This window comes from Colletotrichum abscissum (assembly GCF_030869225.1).
Source record: "Colletotrichum abscissum strain IMI 504890 chromosome Unknown Scaffold_5.1, whole genome shotgun sequence".
Classification (NCBI taxonomy): domain Eukaryota; kingdom Fungi; phylum Ascomycota; class Sordariomycetes; order Glomerellales; family Glomerellaceae; genus Colletotrichum; species Colletotrichum abscissum.
Genome location: NW_026850431.1, coordinates 1285377 through 1310279, shown reverse-complemented (window position 1 = coordinate 1310279; position 24903 = coordinate 1285377). Strand labels below are relative to the sequence as shown.

At 53.2% G+C, this 24903-nt stretch overlaps 9 protein-coding genes across 9 annotated transcripts; 3 read left to right on the top strand and 6 right to left on the bottom strand.

The window, feature by feature from the left end:
* Positions 1-2083: 2083 nt before the first annotated feature.
* CABS01_02936 (uncharacterized protein) lies at positions 2084-2904 on the bottom strand (the record flags this gene model as incomplete). The annotated part of the gene is made up of 2 exons (XM_060536314.1): positions 2084-2361; positions 2754-2904. Coding segments are annotated over 2 exons (429 nt in total), but the record flags the coding sequence as incomplete, so codon positions are not given.
* An 814-nt stretch (positions 2905-3718) lies between these two features.
* CABS01_02935 (uncharacterized protein) lies at positions 3719-3988 on the top strand (the record flags this gene model as incomplete). Its single annotated transcript, XM_060536313.1, has 1 exon — positions 3719-3988. One exon carries the CDS (start codon positions 3719-3721, stop codon positions 3986-3988), a length of 270 nt encoding a protein of 89 aa, XP_060394225.1.
* A 1311-nt stretch (positions 3989-5299) lies between these two features.
* Positions 5300-7438, bottom strand: CABS01_02934 (uncharacterized protein; the record flags this gene model as incomplete). The annotated part of the gene is made up of 4 exons (XM_060536312.1): positions 5300-5571; positions 5632-6398; positions 6612-7071; positions 7141-7438. 4 exons carry the CDS (start codon positions 7436-7438, stop codon positions 5300-5302), a joined length of 1797 nt encoding a protein of 598 aa, XP_060394224.1.
* Positions 7439-9257: 1819 nt separating this feature from the next.
* On the bottom strand, positions 9258-11926 carry CABS01_02933 (CorA-like Mg2+ transporter; the record flags this gene model as incomplete). Its single annotated transcript, XM_060536311.1, has 3 exons — positions 9258-9534; positions 9594-11522; positions 11580-11926. The coding sequence occupies 3 exons, from the start codon at positions 11924-11926 to the stop codon at positions 9258-9260; spliced, it is 2553 nt and encodes an 850-aa protein (XP_060394223.1).
* A 2237-nt stretch (positions 11927-14163) lies between these two features.
* CABS01_02932 (CBF/Mak21 family protein) lies at positions 14164-15924 on the bottom strand (the record flags this gene model as incomplete). Its single annotated transcript, XM_060536310.1, has 3 exons — positions 14164-14304; positions 14370-15243; positions 15299-15924. 3 exons carry the CDS (start codon positions 15922-15924, stop codon positions 14164-14166), a joined length of 1641 nt encoding a protein of 546 aa, XP_060394222.1.
* A 384-nt stretch (positions 15925-16308) lies between these two features.
* On the top strand, positions 16309-17415 carry CABS01_02931 (ATP synthase subunit 4; the record flags this gene model as incomplete). Its single annotated transcript, XM_060536309.1, has 4 exons — positions 16309-16339; positions 16455-16909; positions 17048-17270; positions 17390-17415. The coding sequence occupies 4 exons, from the start codon at positions 16309-16311 to the stop codon at positions 17413-17415; spliced, it is 735 nt and encodes a 244-aa protein (XP_060394221.1).
* A 753-nt stretch (positions 17416-18168) lies between these two features.
* CABS01_02930 (uncharacterized protein) lies at positions 18169-20368 on the bottom strand (the record flags this gene model as incomplete). Its single annotated transcript, XM_060536308.1, has 2 exons — positions 18169-18766; positions 18891-20368. 2 exons carry the CDS (start codon positions 20366-20368, stop codon positions 18169-18171), a joined length of 2076 nt encoding a protein of 691 aa, XP_060394220.1.
* A 740-nt stretch (positions 20369-21108) lies between these two features.
* CABS01_02929 (ubiquinone biosynthesis mono0xygenase COQ6) lies at positions 21109-22647 on the top strand (the record flags this gene model as incomplete). Its single annotated transcript, XM_060536307.1, has 2 exons — positions 21109-21298; positions 21353-22647. The coding sequence occupies 2 exons, from the start codon at positions 21109-21111 to the stop codon at positions 22645-22647; spliced, it is 1485 nt and encodes a 494-aa protein (XP_060394219.1).
* Positions 22648-22969: 322 nt separating this feature from the next.
* Positions 22970-24504, bottom strand: CABS01_02928 (NADH-ubiquinone oxidoreductase 49 kDa subunit; the record flags this gene model as incomplete). The annotated part of the gene is made up of 3 exons (XM_060536306.1): positions 22970-22986; positions 23044-23785; positions 23848-24504. The coding sequence occupies 3 exons, from the start codon at positions 24502-24504 to the stop codon at positions 22970-22972; spliced, it is 1416 nt and encodes a 471-aa protein (XP_060394218.1).
* Between the last annotated feature and the right edge of the window lie 399 nt (positions 24505-24903).

The window sequence follows — 24903 nt, the reverse complement described above, 5'->3', positions numbered from 1 at the left end:
CGACTCCCTCGAGTCTCTCCTCAAATGTCCTCTCCAGGCTCGTAGCATGGGAAAGAAGCTGTACTTCGAACAGATGCACTGCTCCATACAGCCCTGCCTGCCTCGGCCGCACCCTGTTCTCAAATGCCGGGCTTTCCATCGAATGACAGGTGACCGTGGGCAGCAAGATCAAACCTTTCTGTCCAGCCTTCCAGTTGACAAGGGGCCAGGATCTATAGAGTCAGAAGAAGATACCTACTGCAGTAGCAAGATGGCCAGTATCGAGTACTGCTCGGATGCAGTGCGCCAACGTCGTCAACAACATTCGAAGAGCTCCCTCCCCCACCGTGCCGGTCTTTCTAGAAACCCAGCAGCCTATTTGGCACAAGCTGCACTGCAGCTGGCCGCAAATTGACGCGGAGGAAATCAAAGGCCTGGCCTTGCATTCCACCTCAAAATTCCAATTGTTATTGCCCGCGTCGGCTCGACCTCCACAGTGCACCCACCCGCCTTTTCCACCTTAGCCGTCTCACGCCCACCTCCCATAACCTGTCACAACCTCCCCAAGCACGTTCCTGGCCTGGAACTCGAGCTTGACGTGTGTTGCCCTGAGACTCCAAACCGCGTGCGTGTACCTCTCAGAATCAGACGCAAGACAAGCACCGGTCAATCAACGGACTCTCGACCATTGGCAATAAGAGGGGTGCTCAGGTGGAGGGGAATTCCTCAAGCCCGCGCCATTACGCGTTTCGCCCCTCATCAACCATCCCACCCGTCCAACCCGTCCAACCCCAGCACAGTTATGAGGTTCCATCCAAGAAAACCTTAGCCTTAGTCCTGCAGGCTTGTTGACGGACGACAAGACCCGATCAGCCACCACTGCCACTGCGCCCAACCAGGATCGACGCCCGGCCATCCATTACTTCCAGTCAATATTGAGGACAACCGCACACAGTCGACTACCTACCTACACTACCTATCATGGTACACGGTATCTGTACCTACTGTACGCGACTGTTTGGGACTTCGTACATGCAAATCAGCGAGGTCGCTACCAGACGGCGCACGACGGGCTTTCATCATTCCCATTCCGCCGCTTTGTTCCTCTGGCTTTAAATCGATGCTACTACAAACTCCCACCTTCGCTGTACACTATACACAGCCATTCTTCCCACTGGCCAGCGTTGTTGCTGAGCGAGATGCGGCCGCATGGAAGACGTGCGTCGGGGAAGCACAACAGTGGTTCAGTCTGAAACTTGACTGCCTCTGCATCATTCAAGCAGGCAGTCAATCATGATTGTCCTTTCCGATCCCGAACGACAAATCACTCGGTCAGTACCTCATGTGGTTTGTCTGTCTCGCGGGAGCGGGGCTGCGTTGCGACTCATGGAAATTCTGGCACAGCGCCTCAAACACAGTCAGCCAGCATCTTTCATCTGATCCTCGATCCTCAGATGCCATTAGGACCGAACAGCATCTCGACAATGGACCCCTAAGGCCGAGACACTCCATCACTTGGACTAGACGCCAAAGGGCAGCGAGGATCATGCCCGTCCCACCGCCTCTTCCTCTTCAATGCTCCACGTTGTCAACTTTTGCCCAGCCCGAGCTTGGGGTGAGATGTTGACCACCCCTGCAAGCCGGTGGACTTCGTGTTCAACGGCCGGCCATACGAAGGCTGACCCGTCGTAGTACTGCGAACCTGCAAGGTCCACTTCCAACCGAGAGTCCGGAATATCAACTTGGCTGCCAGACCGCCGCATAAAGCGTTAGTCTTCAGCTCTGCTCGTCAACTCCCGCGGGTTCCATATTGCATAGTCGAGCTGCGCCTCAATCACAGTTGCACACATGACGCGGATCGATGGCTTACGGTACGCGCACATCAGATACGTGGACGTGTGTACGAAGTACGGGCCAAGTTGCCTCCACAGGGCCGTGAAGTTTTATCCGCTCACTCTTCTACAATTCGTGCCCAGTTCTACACCATATACCAGCCTGTAACTCGGATTTGATTCGCTTGCATCGAGTCTCACAATCAACGGCCAAGGGACCCCAATCGTACCCGTGAAGTCGCTAGGAACGTTTCCATTGCTTCGAGATTTTTCTATACATGTCCAACATTCTCTGATATCTCCCGCCTTCCCGTATCAAAAATTTTGCGCCTGTCTTTCCAGGAGACGGTGAAGGAACGCAGTGTCGTGCGGAAAGTCTGGACAAAGCCTGCATCATCGCAGGGTCCTTCCGATGTTGTACCAGCTCTGTATCCCTTCAAGCCGGCGCGGGGTTGCCACTGTCTCTCAGTAGATATCGTGTTTGATATCTCCATACTTGCTGGATTGGCAATACGGTTACCAGCCGGGGTCGATAAGTCACTTTCGCCTTCTACAGTACACACACACACACACACACACACACACACATAGACACCACCAGACGAATGACAGGTACATCGAAGGAAGGAAGGGTCTTGAGGCCCGAGCTTCTGGGTAATTCTCTCCATGTTTCTACTGATCGGCCAGCAGCCTTCCATTTTCGCCGCAGAGCACCCAGGTTTTCCCGTCAAACCTGAAATTAAAATAGAACAACGCTTGCCAGCCAGTCATCGACGCTTGCTAGTTTTGCCTCGAAGCATTCTCTGATATCAAAATGCGTGGAAGAGATACCTATGTCAAACAAGAGCTTCATCACCCTACTCATCTCACCCTAGTCACCTTGCATCTTTACGGATGCTCAGTGGTGTTGCGGTATCGAAAATCGGAATCTACGTTCAATACCATGCTTACACCAACATCCCACACCAAAGCTCAGGAAAAGCAGAAAATAGAGCAGAAGTCGAAGGCCAATGGCATCGCGTCGAGCTAAGACGGCCGGGGCTTCCGACGGCTGGTACGGTGAGAGTTTGTAACCCTCTTCAAGCTCGCGCAATCTAGCTACAAGACATGCCAGCAACTGCGTCTATGCTGCAGCCGGGCGGGCTTGAGCAACAGCCCCCTCACACCATATGCGCGAGACCAATTAACTGGCCGCAGCATGCAGGCTCGGCCAGGTTCTATCAAGATCCCGTCGTTCTTGGAGGCGCAAGTTTGGTCTTTACTGCACGCTATCCAGACAAAGTCGGGTCGGGTTTACTTCCGTGGCACACCATATCCTTGGCCACGCACCCTCTTCGGCCTGTTTCGCACACCACGCCTATCGTGGATTTTGAAAGCCCCGATTGTTGGTCGGGAAATCCCTCCTCAAGCTCTCGCTGCTAGGTGGGTTTCGCCCTCTCTCCATCTCCTCCCACCTTCATGATTCGACTCCGTCGTCGCCCTGTCCTTGGCGTTTCGCCCAATCTCCAACCTTTCGCCTTGCCTAGGAATACTTTTCAGCGTGCCCGGTTATCAACTTATCTCGATACCCTCCATTGATGGCCATCACCGCGCCAATGTAACCTCGACGATTGTCAAGTAATTGAGTTTCCAGACTTCCCGAACCAACTCGCGTGTCGATGCCCGCGGCGCCCTCTCAGAATGGTACGCACAAGGGGACTGATCTCGATCATCCAATGCCTCGATGGCGCAGGGCAGTGGAGGGCGGTAGTTGAGCCCCCAGCAGAGACTGGAAGTGGTTGCGTCCCCCGAGTGGGGTGGAGGGGTACAAAGTGCCTGGGCAGAGAGACCGGGGGTCCCCACGAACAGAGCAGAAACCAAAACCTTGGCGTCCGACGTTTCCCAGATGTGCGGGCTGCTTCAGCCCGATGGGTCTTTTTTTTTTCGATCCCATCTTTTTTTCCATACTTTTTCCATTTTCTTTTCTCTTTGTCTTCCATGACTTCTTCCTGAAACTCGGGGCTCTGTCAGTCGAGGCGCCGCTCCAAAAAAAACATGGGACCGTCATCCTAGCAAGACCGTTGGCTCTCGGATCGCGAGGCTGTCGCGGTCGGTCTCTTCTCTTTTCTCGCTCTTTGACTTTGCACGATACCATTGTCGTGTACATCAGCCCTTTTTCTCCATCTTCTGCCGTTTGAGAAGTCTTCAGACGATATCGGTCCTTCCGGGGTTCGTCCTTCTTTGGGTTGTAATGACACAATCTCAGGGTTTTTGGCCCCTTTCCCTCTTTTCCGCAAGTCGCCTTACTTTTTCGGGCCCAAAACTCTATAGTCGAGTGAATTGAGTTTTGGTCTGATAGTGAATTTGCCTCGAACCATTTCTCGGAGAGGGAGCGGGGGAAAAGGGAGGTGACGGGGACCTGACTGAATGACTTCCAATTCTAACTCAAGTCGTGTAAGTGTTAAAAAGTTTTCTGCCCCTCGTCGGATCAGAGTGCTGCGGAAAAGGTTGATGGAAGTTAATTTCCTGTCTGTTGCTCCGGCCGGGTTCACTGCCGAGAGTCTCGAAGATTGCGCGACCTCTTTCTTCGCCAACGTCTCATGATGAGGTCTACTATGGGAGGAGCCGAGGCATCTCTAGTTGGCAGGTACATCAATTCAGATGAGCAGCTGCCGGTTCCCGGTTACCGCGTACGTAGCTGGCTTGCTGATATATTGTGCAACTGCTGCCTGTGGAATGTCTGGAGCCTGTCCGTCTGTCTCGTGCCCAGGGGTCTCGTCTTCAAAGATGTCATGAGTTGTAGATCGGTCAAGCAACCTTGGATGCTTCCTCTCTATGACAATTGCCGAACGTAACTCGCTGTGCCTATTGCAGTTTTTAGAGATTGTGTCTCGCGGTCAAGCCAAGATAAGGACACACGCATTGTCTAAGGTGGAGGTAGCTCGACATCTTGGAGACCTTTTCTTGATCGACCCTGCAAAAATTTCACACTCTCCTACATCATACCGGCAACTGAACTTGTGCCAAAGTGCAAAGCATCATCCGTTCATGTGGCTTAGCACAACCTTAAAGCGTAGTGTGCCATATGATATAATCATTCCATTCTTGTGACATGGAGCCATCACTCTATTGCTGGACTACCTTACACGCATGTATGATGGATGTATTGTCCAAATCCTTTTCGAAACTCACCTCCATTCCACTTCTTCCGAGGGATTTCTATGTTACAGACAAGAGCCACCACATTCTAGAAACAGTAGGAAAATAGCTATCAAAATTCCGAGAATAGTAGGAAAATCCATAGCGACGCTTCTTGGTCAAAGTCATCATGTCCTGTACTCCACGACTGACCCCATCTGACTCTCGGGCTCTCTCCTCCGCATCCACCTGGCTTTACCATGGAATTACTGTCGAAGTTGGAGATACTGTCTATTGGGGACAGCAGTCAGTTGTTCTGGCATTTCTAGGGTTTCCGAGCCAGCTTCGACAAACACACCTAGAGCTGTTTCTCAAGTAAGAGGATCATCTTGGAAGAACGGACCAGCCGTGGGGAGCTGACCCCAACCATAAGCATCATCACTCGACGGAAATTCCCAGTGCCCGTCCGTTTCTCCCATGGTCATTGCATAGTTGGCGATAAGCGAACCGTCGTCTATCATGCCATTGTCGCTGGCGGCACCACTCATGACAGAAAGCAAGTCGCGGAAGGATTCGAATAAAGTCCTTTGGCTACTGCTTGGTGATGATATAGCCGGCGCCCTCTCTGAGAAACATACTGTCCCTGTAGAACTGCGTCAGTTTCTTGTCTAGCAAGGCCTTGATCTCTTTGGAATCGATTTACCTGGGCTACCGTCTGAGGATGAATCCGAAACTTGCTCTCCCTCGGCAACCGAGGTGTGCTCCTCGATGAATCGATTGAAGAAGGTTTCCATAAACGTATTCAAACCGCCAATGACCCGTTCCCTGTCAATACCCGGCATGCGGTCAGCGTGGGCGACCAGCATCTCCGCCGCGCTTTCTTGCCAGTAGTTTCGCATATTCGTTGCTACCTCACGGGTAGGGCTGTAGACATAGGGTGACTCTGGTGGCGGCATATCGGGGAAAACAATGGCCCAGACGGCGAACCACTGCTCCTTCACGGCGAGCTTGCGGTCTACCCTCTCCTTGAGCTCCTTCTGCTGGTCGTGGGTGATTCCGTCGGGCGGCTGGTTGGCTCGCTTGCTGCAGTCCTGTTGCCTTGTGTGACACCTCTCCTCAGTTTGCGTCTCGAACTGTCGACCGCACCTTGAGCAGTAGTGAGGCTGCATATGCTTCCGATACAGATGCTGCTTCACATCTCTGATCCTATTCAGCTGTAATAAAGAGCACCGATTGTGGGTGCGTTTGTCTGCCTTGTAGAACGGACAGGCTAAGCTGAGATCATTGTCATTCTTGTCGGTGGCTGGACCTTGGAGTCGTGATTTCTTCCTTCTGGACTCATCCGGAAATTCGTCGTCGTCACTCTGATCCTGGCCATTGGTTCCATGTTGACATGCGCCTCTTTTGCGACGTGGCGAGTCTGTATTCCTGGTCCGGTGTTCTGAGGGCTTTTCTTCACTGGTTTCGCGGCTATGCTGACAAGTATTGTAGGTCGGGCCTGTCTCTGTTTCTTGTTGTGAAGGCAATGGGCAAGACCTGTTTTCCATATTTGAGCCAAGTTTCCAATGGCAAGACCAGGCGAAAGGCCGAGCATCAGACTCGAACAGCCATTGCAGATATGAGAACAGGTCTCTCCAGGTTTCAAGAGACTTCGCTTGGAGCCATCGATATCCTGTCACTAACGTGCCCAGAGCCCTTCCCTGGGAGTCAGTCTTGTCTGCAACTCGAGAGGAAATTGGGCCTATGTCCCGATAGACTTTGTCAGGACTGGCAATAAGGAGCCTTCGATTTTCAAGGGGTATCGATGAAGAGGCACCCTGTCCTCGGGGAGTGACCAGGTCTCCGCCGGCTGAATTCTCTCTGGGAACTCCAATGGAAGGGATGGAGAAGGTCTTCCAACCGGCCTTTCCGGAAACAATTTCAGAACTTCGGTCCTGGACGGCTAGAGAATGGCGCGTAATTCCAGGCTGTCTGCACGTCCTGATGTCTTGAGGAAGGTCATGCTGATCTATGGCCATGGGGTAAAAGGCCCCCCGGGAAAATTGCAGCTCGTAATGAGCAAACTCAAGAGAAGCTTCCAAGTCGAAAACTTTGGTAAGGGGCAGAAATTTGATCGTATAATTGCCAGAGTCGACCAAGCGTTCTGTTCGCAATCCCGGTTTATGAGAACGTTTTGTTGACTGAAACTTATGTTGTAATAGTAGCCAGGTACCGAAGTCCTCGGAGGCCAGATGAGGTGCGTTGGTCAGGAGACGACCTGCACGGTAGTTGAGAGCATGGGACTCCGGGATTTCGTTGGCGTGTAACGTTTTTCGCGAAAGGCGTGGAAGTCCTGCTGTTGGACTTATCGAGTTTTCGATCATGCTCGTGTAGTTCTGACCAAGGGCCACAGGCCGAAGCTTGCCAAGTTGTCGACTAGTTGCTGCCAGTTTCGTCGAAGAGTAACCTGGGAGCACTGCGTCCTGATTTTTGTTAGATGTAGAAGAGTTGGTAAGAACCAGGGTCGCCATTGAATTGGCTTAGGTGAACGAATAGCCTTTGGTTGAGGACGTAAGATCCAGAAGTTATGGCAAAAGCAATCCACGCTGAGGTAAGAGTCCGAGACGTTTGTAAACGTCTTCTCATGGACTGCTAACATCCACAGTACAGCGGGAGATATTGTATACTTGGATGATGATCCGTCCACATCGGCAGCAGACGCCGACCAGAACCTGGGGAAGGTAGTAGAGCCACGACAAATTCCACGGCAACTTGCCCGGTCAAGGGATAGATGAGAAAGTCGACAAGTCGAAAATTTTGATGAGCCCAGAAGGAGGGGTCCACGATAGAATAAGTCCACGATAAAGGTATTCCACGATAGAAGGAGTCCACAATGAGGATTATCCACGTTTGGTCTTGTCCTGATGGCATCCAAGTTTGGGTATCCAGCGGTCATCCACGATTCCCTGTCCTAGGGCACAGGGTCCACGTATACGGTCAGGCGTGTAGTTTATAGTCGGCGTTGTCGTTATTATTATTGTCGTCGTCGTTCTTATCGACAAGGGCGTTGATCTATCCAAACGAACCAGTACATAATGAAGGATGATAAGAAGTGAAGAAGCAAAAATCATGAATCACAACTTCCTCGTGTTTAAATATCAAGCCCAAAGAGGCAGGCCCATGCGAAACCCAACAGCTCGAACAGAGAGAAAGGGCACAGTTGTGCTCCTATCATTCGCTGCAGCTCCTGCTTTCCCTTTTCCTTTCTCCGGGCATGCTCTGCATCGTGCATAACGGTGATTGGCCTTGCCCCCGTCAGTTCCGTCATCCTCCCAACCCCGGCCACACACTTCTTCCACTTCACCATCAGGCTACGTCCACCTAACAGGTCAAGTAGGTAGGTGTCTGCTGACGAAACTGACATCATGGGCGTTTTACCTCCTCATAAAATTCCAAACACTCTGGGAAACGGGCTACTGTCCCCAGACCAAATTCCCTTCCTTCCAACTCATGCCCTGCGCCCTGATGCAATGCCCATGCAGGCTGCGCCGAGAAATGCAAACACCAACAAAGTGTTGGCCATATTCCTCTAACCCAGCTGGAGCTAGATGCAAGCTCCTCGAACTCACGAAAGAATGTTCTGGTAACAATATCAAGGGCATCTTGCATACATGTCTCGGCAGCCTGTTACCATTGGCAGGTACAATTGGCGACATTGGCCATAGCCGGCGTAACCAGAATGGCAGGAAAGGAACTTGATAGCTGCTCCCAGGTTGAAGTCTTAACCACAGGCCAAAAAGAAAAGAGAAAAAAAGAGAAAAAAAAAGTTTGGCCACAACAGTAAGTCCTCTCGCACATATACCCCTTTTTCGCCCATATTGCCGTCAAGCCTACTTAAGTTTTGTCAACATCAGCTTTTATCACTGCTATTGCGCGCGGGAAAGATACTCTGTGAGTTCGTCTGGTGTCTGCACGCGCATTAGACCCAAACCAAGCCTCCTAAACCAGACATGCCAGTCAGCCTTACGTGCTTGGCATCAGCTGGCTGTAATCTCAAGCATACAAGTTTCCATCCATATCAACCAAGTCACCCCATTTCCCCGTCACTAGGTAGATAAACCTCTGAAATAACAACAGGATTTGACATTATCAAAACGACCGGTGTACATTACACATTGTCCCGTTTACCATCCGTGAATGCACCGATCAATCTAAACCAACAAACAAGTTTGGAACGTATGCTTTTTCAGTTCAACAAGAAATGAAGAACCCCATCAAACGCCAGTGAGAACTGCTCAACCTACCCCTGAAAGGAGAAGTTCCCTCATTTCGCTTTTTTCCCTCTTCCCCTTAGACAATGTTGTAAACCCGCTTGGCAATCAGGTAACAGCCCATGCCGAATGCCAAAAGTCCTGCGGTAATCGCCCAGAACCATTTCAGGTCCCCTTCGTACTCCTGGCCGGGAACCCACACGTTCATGCCCCACAGACCAGTGATAATGTTCATGGGCAGAACAATGGTACCCAGCACGGTCAGCTTGCCGAGAACGTCAGCCGTTTGCTCCTGTCTCTCGTTCATACGAATGTTTATTTGAGCCAAGTAGTTGCCGTGAGATCGCGCAAGGATTCTGGAGAGAAATAGTCGGTTAGCTTGGGTTAGATCAGTCTTCAAGGCTGAATGACTTACTTTTCATAGTGACTGAGGTTAGACGTCATGGTCACAATATGATCCTGAATATCGCCCAGGTACAGTCCAATATCAGACTTGGGTGCGACATCCCAGCGTTCGTTGCAGCGCTTCGCAAATCCCTTGATGACATCTGCCTTGTTGCCGAGCAGACGGTACAAGCTCATCACTCGTTTACGGCAGTCGCCCACCCGGCGAAGCATATCGCCTTCAGATCCCACAGTTGTTCCTGTATTGCTGGCCTTCTCGTCAAAAACGTCGCTCTTGGAGTTGCCAGTAGAAGAATGCAGCCTCAGGATTTCATCATCAATGTCGTCGACTTCGTCCTCAATATTTTGGATCAATGGCACAAACACATCGGTAATGTCGTCAATGATTGCGTAGGAAATCCAATCAGAGTTGACGATAAGGTAGTCCTTCAGCTGACGGATACGTCGGCGGACGTTGGCGGGATGCGGTGTCATGGAGAAATGGAAGCTGATGACACCCTCGCGGAAGACGATGACATACATGTTGACGGGTTCCAAATAGTCCTCACTGTTCTGATCCTGGTCAAAGGATCGGTAGTTGACAAAGTAGTAGTGGCGGAATAGTTCAACCTTTTCTCGCGCCTCCTGAACCATGATATCCTCAGCTGTAAGCGGATGGATACCAAAGGCCTTGGACAACACCTTCATCTCCGCTTCCGTTGGAGAAAGGACATCGAGCCACCACACAGGTCGTTCGCCGTACCTCGGTGCGTTGACGAGCAGCTCTGGCGTCTGGGTTGTCTGGTTGCCGACGACCGGCGATCTAATACCGGTAGGGGTACGATGAACGGATCCGGCGCGGGAGCTACCACCCGAAGTTTTGTCAGGAGACTTGATGCCCTCTCTTCTCTCTTGTTCGGATTGAGTATTCGCGAGTGATGGCTGCCGTGTGGGAGCTCTAGACTCCCCGTTTTGGCCAGTGTGGGAGTGATGCGTAGACAGGGGTGGCAGACCACCATCGTCTTCACTATCTGTGCTCTCGTCGTCGGAGAGAATACGCGGGTCTGGGATGAACAGCTCTTGGAAGTTACCGCCGGGCTGCACAAGTTCCGAGATTGTCTGACTGTGGATAGTGCTCTGGAATTCCTCGTTGAAGTAGGTAAAACGATAAGGAGCATCTTCCTCGGCACGGTACCACTCCCGGGTAATTGGTCGTAGACGGCCGTTAATGAGCTGAGGCTCGGTAATCCGCTTGGCGCGTCTCTCGTCGCTGCGTCCCTCCTTTTCGAAGCGGCTCCATTCTTCCAGAATACCAAGATCGGGCCAGCGGCGTCGACGACGCCTCGGGCGTTGTTTGGCAGCGGGGTCTTGAGAGTGACCTTCCTCGTCACCAATTTCCGAAATCCCGCTCGGGAAGCAAACATCCTCCTCAGCCGTCAGGGCAATGGTGTTCCTCCGTGCTAGATCGGGCGAAGAGTGATTATGAATATCCCGGTCGGAGTGTGACCCGATGCTGTTTCTTGGGCTTCCACGCGGCGAGGTACGAATATCAATCTCGTCTTCGTGAATCATGACATCCCCGAAGCTCAGATTAAGGGGGTCGGAAGGTCGAAAGGTGGGCGACCCAGGCATGGATGGTGGGTAGTTGACATTATAATTGTTGTCTTGGAACGGGGTTGCAAGCTTCGTCCTCGAGGATCTGCTGGATCCGCGTCGGCTCACTCGTTGGCGAGGATCGCTCGAACCATAGCCGGGGAACATGGGTGCGGTGGAAGAGCGCTGAATGGACCTTGACAAGAGAGGGGCACCCTCGTCCCACGAGCCGTCCTCGTCGCCACTGTCACCCACGTATGCGTTGCGAAGTCTGCTGCCGGTTTGTGGTGTTGTCGTCGTGGCGGGGAAGGGGGCCGAGTTGTTCATTATGGAAGGCCTGCGAGGTCGGAGTGGCTGTGGTTGATCTCTGCATTGTGTAAGTCAGACATCGTTACGCCTGACATTAGGGACCACGCGAACTCACCTGTGATCCAGGAGTTCCTGGCTGTCAATGCTCGTGTTGCTTAAATTCGTGCGCTGGCGGTAAAAACCGTCTCTCTCGGGTGCCGTGGGCGGAGCTTCGTCGTGAGACTCCTCAGCGAGAACGGCGAATGACTTGCGCCGATTGCGCTTCTTCTTGGCGCCGCCGCGATGGTTCTTTCGCCGACGGGGCTGCTGCTGCTGTCCGTTCTGGTCATTCCCGTTCGCGTGGCTCGAGGGTGTCGCTGGCGGGGGCGGTGCTGTTGAGCTCGATCCGGGAGTATTGGACTGTCTCCGGGACGTCGGCGTCTGTAGATGAGCCGCCAAGGGCTGGAAGGGATTGCCAGACATGTTGGAGGCGATATGTCACACCGTCTCTTGCAGCGCTTGTGCCGACTACTACTAGAGAGACCGGACCAGGTGGGTGCCGCAGGTCGGCGCGAGCAGACTGCAGACGGCAGACTACCTTTGGCGTGGGTCGACGACTCCTGGTGTGTTTTGGTGGCGACTGGGGACGGTTTCCACGTGAAGCACGAAACGAACTGCGGGCGAGCTGGGGTAGATTTCAGCTGCTGTCTATTTTGAGTGGGCGTAGGCGTGGTGCGTGGGTCGGAGCTCTGTTGGAGAAATGGCAGCGCGAATACCGGATCGAATGCACTGTATTGTTTGAACGTGAAGATAAGAGATGATAGAGTGAAGTCGGGAGATTCAAACTATGCAGCGATTGACAGTAAAGCTGTTAACGAAGGCGATATAGCGCAGATATCAGGCGACCGAGACTGAGGAAGAAAAGTCTGCCGATGGTGTTGGAATTGGGGAGAGGGCGAGAAGCAGTCTAAGGAACAGCCCAGACTTGAGATAGAGCGATGCATCCGTTCCGTTGGTTGCTCTCGGTGATGTCAGTGGAAGGTGGAGCAACAGAGACTGAGAGAGAGGGCCTCCAAATGCTAAGCCGCTTTGAGGAGAGATCCGGCCGTCCACTACGTCCAGCACACGCACAGCTGCCACAGCAAGACGCACGGCACACCTGGGATGAGACCCCGCCCTGGTGCTTCCGCCACTTGCCATTGGTCGCTACGGGGTCCGAGAGCTTGCCCCCCTCCGAAATTTAGCCAACCAGCGGCCACCTCCGAAAGCCTGGAAAGTCTGGCCGACCTCTTTTTTCTTCTTTTCTGGGGCTTGTTTCTGGGAACACGGGTACGGGCAGGCATCGGAGCTCCAGGTCCTCACACTCCTCCAAGCCATCAGCCAACACTTGAATACAGGGCATCCAGTCAGCGAGGACAGTGCTGTTCGCTGTCAGCTGGTCGTCGTCCATCCCCACAGTGGACCAAGACTTTGATGCTCAGCGCGCTGTTCTCCAGGTGTTCTGTCGACTGCCCACGTCCTTCCCTGACGCATGATACTCCACAAGTCTCCAGGCCGTCGCACGACGACTGATAGGCAAGTACCTCAGGTACCTCGAACACCTCATAGAGCTTCGACCAGCGCTCGGCTCATTGCTGAGCCTGTCGATCGGTTGCGGCAATTGAGCACACGACCTCTTGACTTTTTTTTGGCTTTGTGTATCTGGGCGCCGAGAGTTTCTCTCGACATTGGTTGGTCCATTTACATGACGGTACCTGATCATCGCGCTGTATCGGGCCAGACACATGTATTTGTCTCTTCGTGGGTATTACCCAAAGAGCTGGAAAAAGTCTTACTCAGGTAAGGCAAGCCTCATAACAGGATGAGTGAGTGTGCCCGGGAGCTGAAAATTCGTCTGAACTTGAATGACTCTTTCAAGGTGTGGCCACATGGATGAAGGAATGGCTGCAGCGGGAGCTAGGTCAATGACAGATGGGAATAAGGTATTTGGATCGAGATATACTTGCCGTGCTCTAATGGCAAAGTCGACTGCCAGGACACCCACCTCATCGGAAAGCGGCACAGAGATCATTCGTGCTGGAGGGGACGGAAACTCAGCAAGGCGGACATCTTCAAATGCGCATTTCCGCTGCACGACATGACTTTCAGCAAACTAAGATCGTAATACCTACCCATCACATTATTGATCGACCTTCCATGTCTGACTTTGGAATAGTAGACATTGAGATAAGAGAAAGAGTCAATACTGAACCAGGGACAGGCAACCCATCAGCTTTCAAGGTCGCCGAAGCAAGTATAAAAAGTTCGACTTCGGATGACTTGCCTTACTGTTCGACCACCTATATCAGATCATATCAACCACGAAATACGCCCCTTCATGCATGTTATCGGTAGTAGATAGAGTCGGCTATCCACTCACGATTGCCAAATCTCCATATGCCACTGCACACCCGCTCGTCGCAAGCGGAATCGTTTACATAATGGAAAAAGTGATGAGGCTCACAAAACCTCCACGATGCTGAAGCCCAATGAGCGCCTTGTTTTGATAGCAAACAATGTCTACCCGTGATGTCTAAACTTTTCAAGAACCATCCATGCCTCCATGCCGCGCCCGGATATCAAGAAATACCAATCTTTTCTTCGTACAAGGGAAGTACCGTCTGTTGGCCTGGATGGCATCTCTCCTGCCACCTCATGCCCATCCTCCTCATTATAGGATCTTACTGGAAGTTCCACAGCTTCGCCACGAGACTATCTTGAACTCCGGACTCTGGCTCGTTTGGAAGAAACACCTTCTTGGGGATCTGGAACTCGATCACGGGTGGCTTTCTGACCTGCTTGCCCATCTCGGCTTCGAGCAACTATATCAATTGTTAGCCGGAGGTTCTTGTAATGGTCTATCTGGGTCTCTTGTGAGGCAACTTACACTGCTGTATGAGTGGTCGAGGAAGTCCTCAATGTTGTAGGACTGCTTGGTAAACTGCTCTGACATGATCTTGGCAATCGTCGCCACGTTGGGATGGTAGTGCGACTGCAGCTGCACAATCTCCCATAGACAGCTGTCAATGGCGTGCGTTTCCATGGGATCGGCCTCGTCTGCCAGGAACGGGTCTTCCACGCCCTGCGTCTCCATGAGAGCCTTGATCGCCGGGTCTCTCGTTTCCCTGTGGAGCATGAACGTGCATAGAGGGTGCCTCTTGAGAATGTTGTACATCCAGGGCACGATGAAGACGATAGCGCTCGGGGGAGCGTTGAGGCTCAGCCGTGCCAGCCTCTTGATGAAACTCGCCACCAGCACTGCAGGCAAATGGGTTGAGTTGAGGAAGGTGTCCATCAACCGGAAGAATTTCGAGCGGTACTTGGAGTGAAGGATGTCACGGTCCAGGAGCGAGTAGAGCTTGGTGTAGAATGACGGGTAGTCGAGGTTGCGTTCCTGGATGAGGTAAAAGACACCGGAAAGCGCAAGCAGCGAGATGGAGCCGCCCGCGTCGTAGGAATCCGTCAGGAAATCGGCGAGCAACTCTGGGCGGATGAACCACGGGGCAATCTCCTTGGACATGACGTCCAGAATCTGCTTCCGCTGCTCCCTCGTCGTCGCCAGCCTCAGAACCGCCAGCCAGGCGTCTTGGCCCTGCTTCTTGTGCTGGTGCACAGAGTTGACGTTGTGCGACTTCTTCTTGGGCTTTTCGGCGTAGAAGTTTCCTAATTCTTTCGGCACGTCCCCAATGTTTGAGAGTAGCTCGAAAGCGTCATCAAACACCTCCACCTTGGGCAAAGACCCAGGGTTCTCGGCGATGGATCTGTGAGTCGTTAGTTTTGTGAACCCAAAACGTCTCGCGTGCTCCGGTATCATACTTCACGGCCTTTAGTGTGAAGAAGCGAATGTCGTCGTATTCTGTCAGATATTTCTCGACAAACTCGACACGAACATCATCACTGTCTGAAGCCAACAGCCCCCTCACAATTTGCTCAATGAAGGCGTGAGGGAATGTGTACTCCTCCTTCTCGGTGAAGTGCTGAGCCTCGGCCTTGAGGCACCTCATAGCCAGCGTCAACGCAGTCGACGCCAGATCTTCCTCCTCTAGAAGCGAAGCAAGCACGCCCTTGTACTCGAGGTACCGCTCTCTCAACCATTGCACCACCACCTTCTCCTTCTCAGCCTGTCCTGGCCTAAAGGCGAATGCTCCCGCCGAGAGCAATCTCACAAAAACCCTGCACAGGGCCACACAGGCCAGTGTCGCGGCCTCGGGCTCATCCTCTCGAGTGCTAGCGATCTGGGTCAGTTTTGTGATGTTGTTGTAGTGCTTCTTGGATTCCAAAATCTCATTCTCGAGCAGTAGAATCTCAGCCTGAGGGTCGTTGCTCTCATCGCTCTCTGCTTCAGATTCGGACTCGGATTCCGATTTGGCGCGCTTCTTTGACTTCTCCTTCGTGGGAACTCTTTTCCTCTTCAGGCCGTCGGCCGAGACTTTGGCAGGCATTTCCCCTTCTTTTTTTGGCGTTAATTTTATGATGAGCTGAGCTTCAGATGTTGATATCAGTCGTCGCAGTCGTGAAAACCGAATTCAAATTTACAGCGGGTCCCAGATGAGATGGGAATTTTCATCGAGGTACCAATGTACTTCCATGCGCCGAGGTCCCACTTCAACTTGGATGAATGGAACTTGGAAGCCCAAGCGCCGGTCGGTCGTCCTGTCCCAAGTCTCCCCCCAAATTCCCGCAGCCACTGCTTCCGCCACATCACGTGACGAAATCATAGCCGTCTCGGGAGTAAGCGGTACCCGTAGACAAAATCTAACCTCACCTCGAGCAGCTCCGAATGACCTCAAACCCATAATACCCGCAACCCCCCCAATCATCACACAATGGCGTCCCGCTTGGCTCGAAGCGCTGTCGGTACGTCCAGACACATCCCTCGAAGCTTCGGCGTGTCAATTGGCTTGCTCGACGACAGCAGACAAACGTAAACGTGGTGGCTAACGCGCAGGCTCTCCCCTCCCTTCTCGAACAGGCGCGAACCTCCTCAGGCCGACCCTGGCCCGCCGCACTCTGCCCGCCATCTCGGCCTCGATCGCCGGTGCCCGCAACGCCTCCAACGTTCCCGCCGAGGACCCCAAGAAGAAGGCCCAGTCCATCGTCGACGCCCTCCCCGGCAACTCGCTCCTCTCCAAGACCGCCATCCTCTCCTCGTCCGCCGCCCTCAGCGTCTACGCCATCAGCAACGAGTACTATGTCGTCAACGAGGAGACCGTCGTCGCCTTCTGCCTGCTCGCCGTCTGGGGCGGTCTGATCAAGTACGGAGGCCCGATGTACAGCGAGTGGGCTCAGGGCCAGGCCGACAAGATCAAGGGCATCCTCAACTCCGCCCGTGCCGACCACACCCAGGCCGTCAAGGGACGCATCGAGGACGTCCAGCAGATGTCCGGTGTCGTTGACATTACCAAGTCCCTTTTCGCCGTTTCCAAGGTACGACTCTTTATGATGTAATCAATGGAAAAGGAGGCTACTTCGGAACGAGCTCGGTCGGACGGAATAATTGGCACAGCCGTGGAGCACCATCAAAAGAATTATTACAGAACAGCAGCTGACATGTTCATTTAATAGGAGACTGCTCAGCTTGAGGCTCAGGCCTACGAGCACCAGCAGAAGACCGCCCTGGCCGCCGAGGCCAAGGCCGTCCTCGACTCCTGGGTCCGCTACGAGGGCCAGGTCAAGGCTCGCCAGCAGAAGGAGCTCGCCGAGACCATCATCGCCAAGGTCACCAAGGAGCTCGAGAACCCCAAGGTCCTCCAGCAGATCCTCCAGCAGAGCATTGCTGATGTCGAGAGTACGTGCTCAATTTTCCTTCACCAAAAACCTCCGTCATCGGATGGTCCTCTCCCCGAGGATCTCCACCCAAGCTATCAATCAATTCCTTCTTGCTAACATTCATTACCTTTGCAACAGAGATCGTCTCCTCCAAGGCCCAATAGATTCCCCACCCTTACTAGAGTCTGAGCGAGAAGCTTTCCTTTGTCCAAGGGGTCCTGTTCCCCTTGCGTGTCAATAAACACCCTGTGCATTAGCCAAATTCAAGAACTTGAGAGAAGAACGAAACTGGACCATCACTCGCCCATGTGTCGTGTAAGTGTTTAATTAGGAAAAAAGCTTATTTTACTCGACAATTGATTCAACGACCTTCAACATTGTATTTGAGGCTTCTACAGAGCTATCTAGGATGGCGTGTTGAACGCCAAGGCTTTTTTTCCCCCATCTCCCCGGGTGTCCTTAACCGTTGTTGTTGGCTGCACCAACACCTCCGCTCGCAAATCCGATCTCTCCGACATCCTCCGCCCGAGCATAGCAACGACTCAAAACGTGATGGCAACCAATTGACCAAACACTTCCACGCGCGAAATTGGCCAGCAATTATAAAAAAAAAAAAATCACAACACATCAGGATAATCATGAAAAAGGTAAGAAGTATGTTCAATCTCGGGGTATGAAACTATCACCGTGTCATCCTACGAAACCGTGATTCTGTCCCTCATATCCGTACGCTGTACAGCATTCCTGAACGCCTTTCCGTCCTAGCTCATGAGCAAGGTGTTGAGAGGGGGGAAATCACCAGAGCCTCCTCGTTGCGTCGAATCCGTTCTAACAAAGAAAATTATTACGCGTGATGGCGACTAGGAAAGGTATGATGACTGGTCGACAGTGCATCTCCATCGACACACACACACAGCTCAATAGATAGGCCGTGGCTCATCCCATTTTGAATGAGCAGCAGCCTTGTCCTCTGACGTCCCCGGGGTATCTTCTGTCTTGACATCCGCTCCATAGGAAATACGTCCCCTCTTGCGCCGTCTGGCACTGTCCCCTGCAATCGGTCCAATCCACTCCCACGCGCGACCAACTTCGCCGCTCCTTCCCTCTCTCTGGCTGGTCCGCACGTTGCTGTTTTGCTCAACCACCGCCTTGACCTTTATCCAAATTCGGTCTCTCTCTCCGAGCGAGTGGACCGAACGAAGCACGTCGTCGCGGAGGTTCGGTAGGAAGAGCCAAGGGTCATCAATGTCTTCCTCGCCGAGCTCCTTTTGTGTTGCCAGTCTTGATAAAACAAGGTCTACCAACGCAGGAACCTGCGCCACAGTCGCCTTGTGAGACCTGTACTTCCGCCGGACATAAAAGTAAGCTGAAATCAACAGAATCACAGATCCAATTGAGAGTCGATGTCTTGCCAGGCCGAGTCTGACTGAGCGCTTGAGGGTGCAGCCGATCGGTAACCGAGCGAGAGAGGTAGACGAGAGGTAGGCGTCTGAAATTGAGGTGGAATTGGCCTTTCTACTTCGGGCACATCCGATCTGGTTAGTACACTGGTCAGAATGGTGATTTGACGATACTGATATACGAGCGAAAGGGGATTCTGGACAGGACTCTGACAAAGGAAAGAAGTATGAGGACTTACGGTGCCACTTCGACTTCCTCTCTACCCTTGACTTCTCCGATCGCGGCGACCCAAAGGTCGTCAAACTCTTGCTTGTTCATCTTCTTGCTCCGCTTTGCACTAATCGCAGCCTTCAGCTCCTCTTCTGCAATGGATGGTGACGCTGGCGCCTGACCAGCATCTACAGTGGAATCTCCACATTCGAATTGCGCGCGGCGCTCTCTTAGTTCCTCGACCGCCTTGTCCGCCACAGCCTTCACTCTTCTGACCTTTTCGCCGTCCGGCTCACATGTGGGTGGAAGTGGAACCAAACCGCCCAAAGCCAGAGGGTGAGGCTTCAAAATGAAGTCAGGCTCGCAGCGAACAGTGAAATCTTCGTAGCAGTAAGCGTGCTGTGGGCAAGGCTCGCACTGGGGCTCTGCAAGCTGCACTGCCCAATCGGGAACTGCGACCTCAGGAGGGATGATTTGCGTGGCAGGTCGACCGAGTCCGCAGTAGCCAACAGCAACCTTCTCCTGTCGATACCACGCACCGTACGCTCCGAACAGGGAGATCGCAAGAGCCCAAAAAGGTTTGGCGAGACTACGTCTCGGACGTGGAGGTGACGCAGGCCGCGGAGCTAGGGCTCTTTCACCACCGGCAGCCATCTCTTGTTCCATCTCGAACTGTGCATCAGGGGTGAACTCTTCCCCAGCCTCAACCTCAAACTCTTGAGGTTCGGGTGTCTGCTCGCGAAGAAGATCGCTGACAGGAACCTGGAAGGCATGGGACTTTCTCGACGATTTGGGGCGGTCCTCGGCGTAGTGACCATCCGTTCGTCGTCGAGGGCTACTTTCAGATTTGCCATTTGCGAAATCTAGGCCAGTGGTCTTTCTTCGTCCAGTGGGGCTTGTGATGAGCTGCGTTGCTGGGCTCCCACTCTGGAAGGGGTTCTCTGTAGAGAAGTACTGTGACTCTCTACGGTTGAAGAAATCCTCCTCGGACTCTTCCTGCTTGATCTTCGGAATCTTGGGAGTGACAGCTCGCTTGCGAACAGACTTGGGCGGCTCAGGTTCGGTGTAAGGCTCGATGTAAGGTTCAGGTTCAGGCTCTGGCAATTGTCGGCTCGCAGCTCGGACCTTCCGCTTTGTCGGGCTGACTGGAGCCGGCACTTCTTGCTCATATTCCTCACTTCTGATCCGAGCAGATGCTTTGCGCGGCGATCTCGATCTCGTCACCCTCGGCGGAGGAGGAGCAAGGTCGTAGTCGTTATCGAAGTCGTCAGTGTCCTGAGAGCTCCCAGCATCGACAATGCCGTAGCTTGATCTTTTGGCCTTGGCTTGTTTCGCCAGAATCTTTTTGGCTTGAGGCACAACCTGCTCTTCGAACAACTGGATGAGCTGGGGCTTTTTCGCTGTTGCGGGGTACTGGATGTCGTGCGCGACGAGGATCGAGCGGAGCCGAGGAACTGTCAGTGACTTGGGGTCGAACCCAGGCTGAAGGTATTCGTAGTCGTCCATGTTGAAGCAGTTGGAGATGCCGTCGAAAATTGGTTGTTTGCAGAGAAAGCAGAGAGTATAAGCAAAGAAACCCGGAAATTGCAATCAAAGAAAGGTTGGTGCTGAATGACGGTATCAGAGCCTGGACACTTTGCGACAAGACGTCAAAGGAAGCTCACAAGGCAGCCTTTGAAGCCCTGCAGTATGAAACCTTGAGGGATAGAGCAGGCAAGGAAGGAGTGACTGGCGCATACAAAATGCAGTTGCACATAGGATTTGGGCCTTGCTTTCTGCGGCCGTGGCAGATGCACCAAGGTCTGAGCGATGGGGTGTAAGGTGCAAAGTTGTGCAAAGGATGCGCCCAGTGGACAGATGTTGATAACGTCGGACGGGATGGATGAAAGACATGGGCGGGAGCCCACTGACGCAACAAGTAGGAGCATCCTGTCGCTTCTGGGTGCTGTGGCAACAGCAAAGGTCATGTGGAAAAAACAACTAGTGTGGGGGGCGACTAGGGAAGTGACAGGGGATGACCTTTCCAAAGTTTCCAGTCCTTCCAGACTCCGAGGTAAGAGCAGGGGGGAAAGAGCAAGCACGGACTCGAGGGGTCCTGCCTCAGCCACACTCAAGCTCGAACAGAAATGTGGCTGGGTGTGGCGAATTCTTTCGAGCTTGACCATCATTTCGACTGATGGTTCGTTCCATGTGATACCAATCTCAGCGAACCCCTCAAAAACCCGCCTCTTGACGGCTCAGACAAAATGGCGACCACCAGGGTCCTCTTGGCCAGAAACCGGTCGGTCTGCAGGTCTTGTACACGTAAAATTCAGACCCAGGCTTGCCGGTCCTATGCGAGCGTAGGCGCAACATCCTCAGCATCCGAGCCAGACATCTATGATGTCGTTTGCGTGGGAGGTGGACCGGCAGGCTTGAGTCTTCTGAGCGCTCTTCGTATGCTACAGTCGCAATTTCATGGGTACATAGAGAGGGACTAACATATTATAGGGGCTAACCCAGTCACATCCCGTCTCAGGGTAGCACTCGTCGAAGCTCAAGATCTCTCTAAGATTCGCGCGTGGAACCTCCCGGCCGACAAGTTCTCGAATCGATGCAGCTCCCTCACCCCGACCTCAGCACAATACCTCAACACAATTGGAGCCTGGAGCCACATCAAGCGCGATCGCGTCCAAGACTACAATGAAATGCAGGTTTGGGACGGTGTTAGTGGCGCGAGAATCGAATTCGACTGGCCGGCGGGTTCGGCGCCGGGCAAGACAATTGCATACATGTGCGAGAACCTCAACTTGACCTCCGGTCTCTTGAGCCGTCTGGAGGAGCTTGGTGGAGTCTCGGTATTCGAAAACGCAAAGGTCGAGAACATCAGCTTCGGAGAGGAAACGGAGGACCTGGACTTGACGCAGTGGCCTGTTGTTCATTTGTCAGGCGGAAAGCAGCTCCACGCAAGACTGCTGGTCGGAGCTGACGGCGCAAATAGCCCTGTGAGGACCTTTGCCGGTATCAAGGCGCAGGGCTGGGACTATGGCAGACATGGCGTTGTTGCGACGCTCCAGTTGGAGGGCGAGGGATGGGGCGGGGAACACAACAAGATCGCGTACCAGCGCTTCTTGCCTACTGGCCCTGTGGCAATGTTGCCGATGCCTGGGAACTACTCGACGCTGGTGTGGTCAACAACATCTGCAAACGCCGCATTTCTGAAAAGCCTGTCGCCGAAAGACTTCATCTCCATGGTCAACGCTGCCTTCCGACTAAGTCCCGTCGACCTGGAATTTATGCACAAGCAGGAATCTGGTCAGTCTGAGGAGCTTGCCTGGAGACTGGAGCATACTCCTTTCGATCACCGGGCGATTCCTCAGCAGGTCGTTGGAGTTCAGGAGGGCACCGTTGCCTCTTTCCCGCTCAAGATGCGTCACGCAGACACTTATACCGCCGAGCGCATTGCCCTCGTTGGCGACGCGGCACACACCATCCACCCCCTGGCTGGACAAGGCCTGAACCAGGGTCAAGGGGACGTCCAAAGTTTGGTCAAGACCATTGAGACAGCCGTTTCTACTGGCCAGGACCTAGGAACGACACTTTCCCTCGAGGCGTACAATGCGGAGCGCTACGTTGCGAATCATATTGTACTGGGCGTATGCGACAAACTTCACAAGCTATACTCTGTGGAGAGCGGGCCTCTTGTTCCATTGCGATCTCTTGGTCTTAGCGCGGTGAATGCTCTCGGCCCCTTGAAGAAGTTCTTCATGGACCAAGCCTCAACCACTGGCGCCAAGCTCTTCTAGAGTTGTACTCTATGTATTCCAACCCCGAAAAGCTGTACTATCAACCTAAAAAAGCCTGGTCTGCGTAGTCAGGCCATTTGTATCTTTAGTCTAAATATCAAATCAATGGCCAATGCCACACACCTGACCGAGGTTTTCATAAATAAGCTTATTCAGTGAACGTAGACTAGAGACATTTTGCATGCCATGGTCTGTACGAAATTCTTCTAGAAAAGAGAACAATGCGGTATATACGTCGGCGCTCTGTCTCTTCACTCTACAAGTACACAAAAGGAAAGAAGTTCCTCAAAGTCATTTTGATATCCATCCTCTGATACACCCTTTACCGATCAACCTCACCTGGGGTAATAGTTAGCACCTGCATTATTGTGGCATTATCAAAAGGAATGAACTCACCGAACACCAAATCCATAGTACCGATAACCGCCACAGCGTCAGCAAGCATGTGGCCCTTGGAAACGTGGTCGAAACCGCCCAAGTGAGCGAAACCAGGGGCTCTGATGTGGACGCGGTAGGGTCTCTCGCTGCCGTCACTGACGACGAAGACACCCATCTCACCCTTCGGGGCCTCGATGGCGGAGTAGGTCTCGCCAGGGGGGACAGTGTAACCCTTGGTGTAGAGAAGGAAGTGGTGGATAAGGGCCTCCATGTTCTCTTTCATGGCAGCACGGGGAGGGGGCGAGATCTTGTAGTCCTCGACGCGGACGGGACCAGCAGGCATCTTGTTGAGGCACTGGTGGATGATGCGCAGGGACTGTCTGAACTCCTCCATACGGCAAAGGTATCTGTCGTAGCAGTCACCGCGGACACCGACGGGCACGTCGAACTCAACCTCGCCGTAGGCATCGTAAGGCTGGCTCTTGCGGATATCCCAGGGGACACCGGAACCACGCAGCATAACACCGGTGAATGACAGGTTGAGAGCCTCGGCGGCAGAGACCACACCAACACCCTGAAGACGCTGGATCCAGATACGGTTGTCCGTCAACATCTCTTCGGTCTCGTCAATGCGGTCACCGAACTGGGTAGCCCATTGGTAAATATCGTCAAGAAGACCGACCGGGATGTCCTGGTGGACACCACCGGGACGGACATAGGCGGCGTGGAGACGGGCACCGGAGACACGCTCGTAGAATTCCTGATAGACACGCGGGTTAGCCGGAATTCGCACAATCGGCTTCGTCATTTCTCCCAACTTACCATGAGCTTCTCACGCTCCTCGAAACCCCACAGGAAAGGCGTCAAAGCACCAACATCCATAGCGTGTGACAGAACGGACATCAGATGGTTCAGAATACGGGTGATCTCGCCGAACAGGGTACGAATCCACTTGGCGCGGTCGGGAATCTCGACGTTGAGAAGCTTCTCAACGGCAAGGGCGAAACATTGCTCGTTCGTCATCATGGAAACGTAGTCGAGACGGTCGAAGTAGGGGAGGGCCTGGAGGTACGTCTTGTACTCGCAAAGCTTCTCTGTACCTCTGTGAAGCAGGCCGACGTGAGGATCGGCTCTGATGATCTCTTCGCCATTGAGCTCGAGAATCAGACGCAACACACCGTGGGCGGCGGGATGCTGGGGACCGAAGTTGACGGTGTAGTGGCGGATCTTTCGGTCCTCGACAGATTCCTCAGGTGTCGTGTCCTGGTCCTTCGGCGGCGTCAAGCTGTAGTGGTCCTCGGCGCGAGAGAAGTCGGTCGAGACAGGAGTGAGGCGCGTTCCTTGGTATTCGGGGGCGGCATCGGCGTATCGGCGCAGGGAGGTCGTCGAGAACGGGCGGGCGGCGAAGGAGGTGACTGCTGCCGGGCGCAGACATAACCTCTTGGCGCTGTGGCCAGCAAGTCGGTAGATGCCTGACATGGCGATTGTAGAGTGGAGAGACGGCTGCAAAAGAGGTCAAGGAGATATGCTGCCTCCAATTGAGCCTCCTTTATTATGCCAATGGCTAAGGGCCGGCTAGGTTGGATAGAGGGGATTCGCCTTCGAAAGTGTGTAGTGTGGCCGTCATGTCCCGAAAGCTCGAACGCATCGATTCAAAATGGGCCTTCGCTGATTGGCTCAGCGGAGCACGGTTTTGCCGCAGCCCTTGGAGGTGCGCAACAGTGTTTGGAATACAGTACATACTGTATCGCACACGGCTTATGTTACATGGATGTAGATTCAATTGAGTTGCAGCTCTCTCACAAACTAGTCTCAAGCTGCAGCCAGTATCAAACGAGGTAAGTAGCTGTTTTCTCAATTCAACTTGCATTGCGTTTG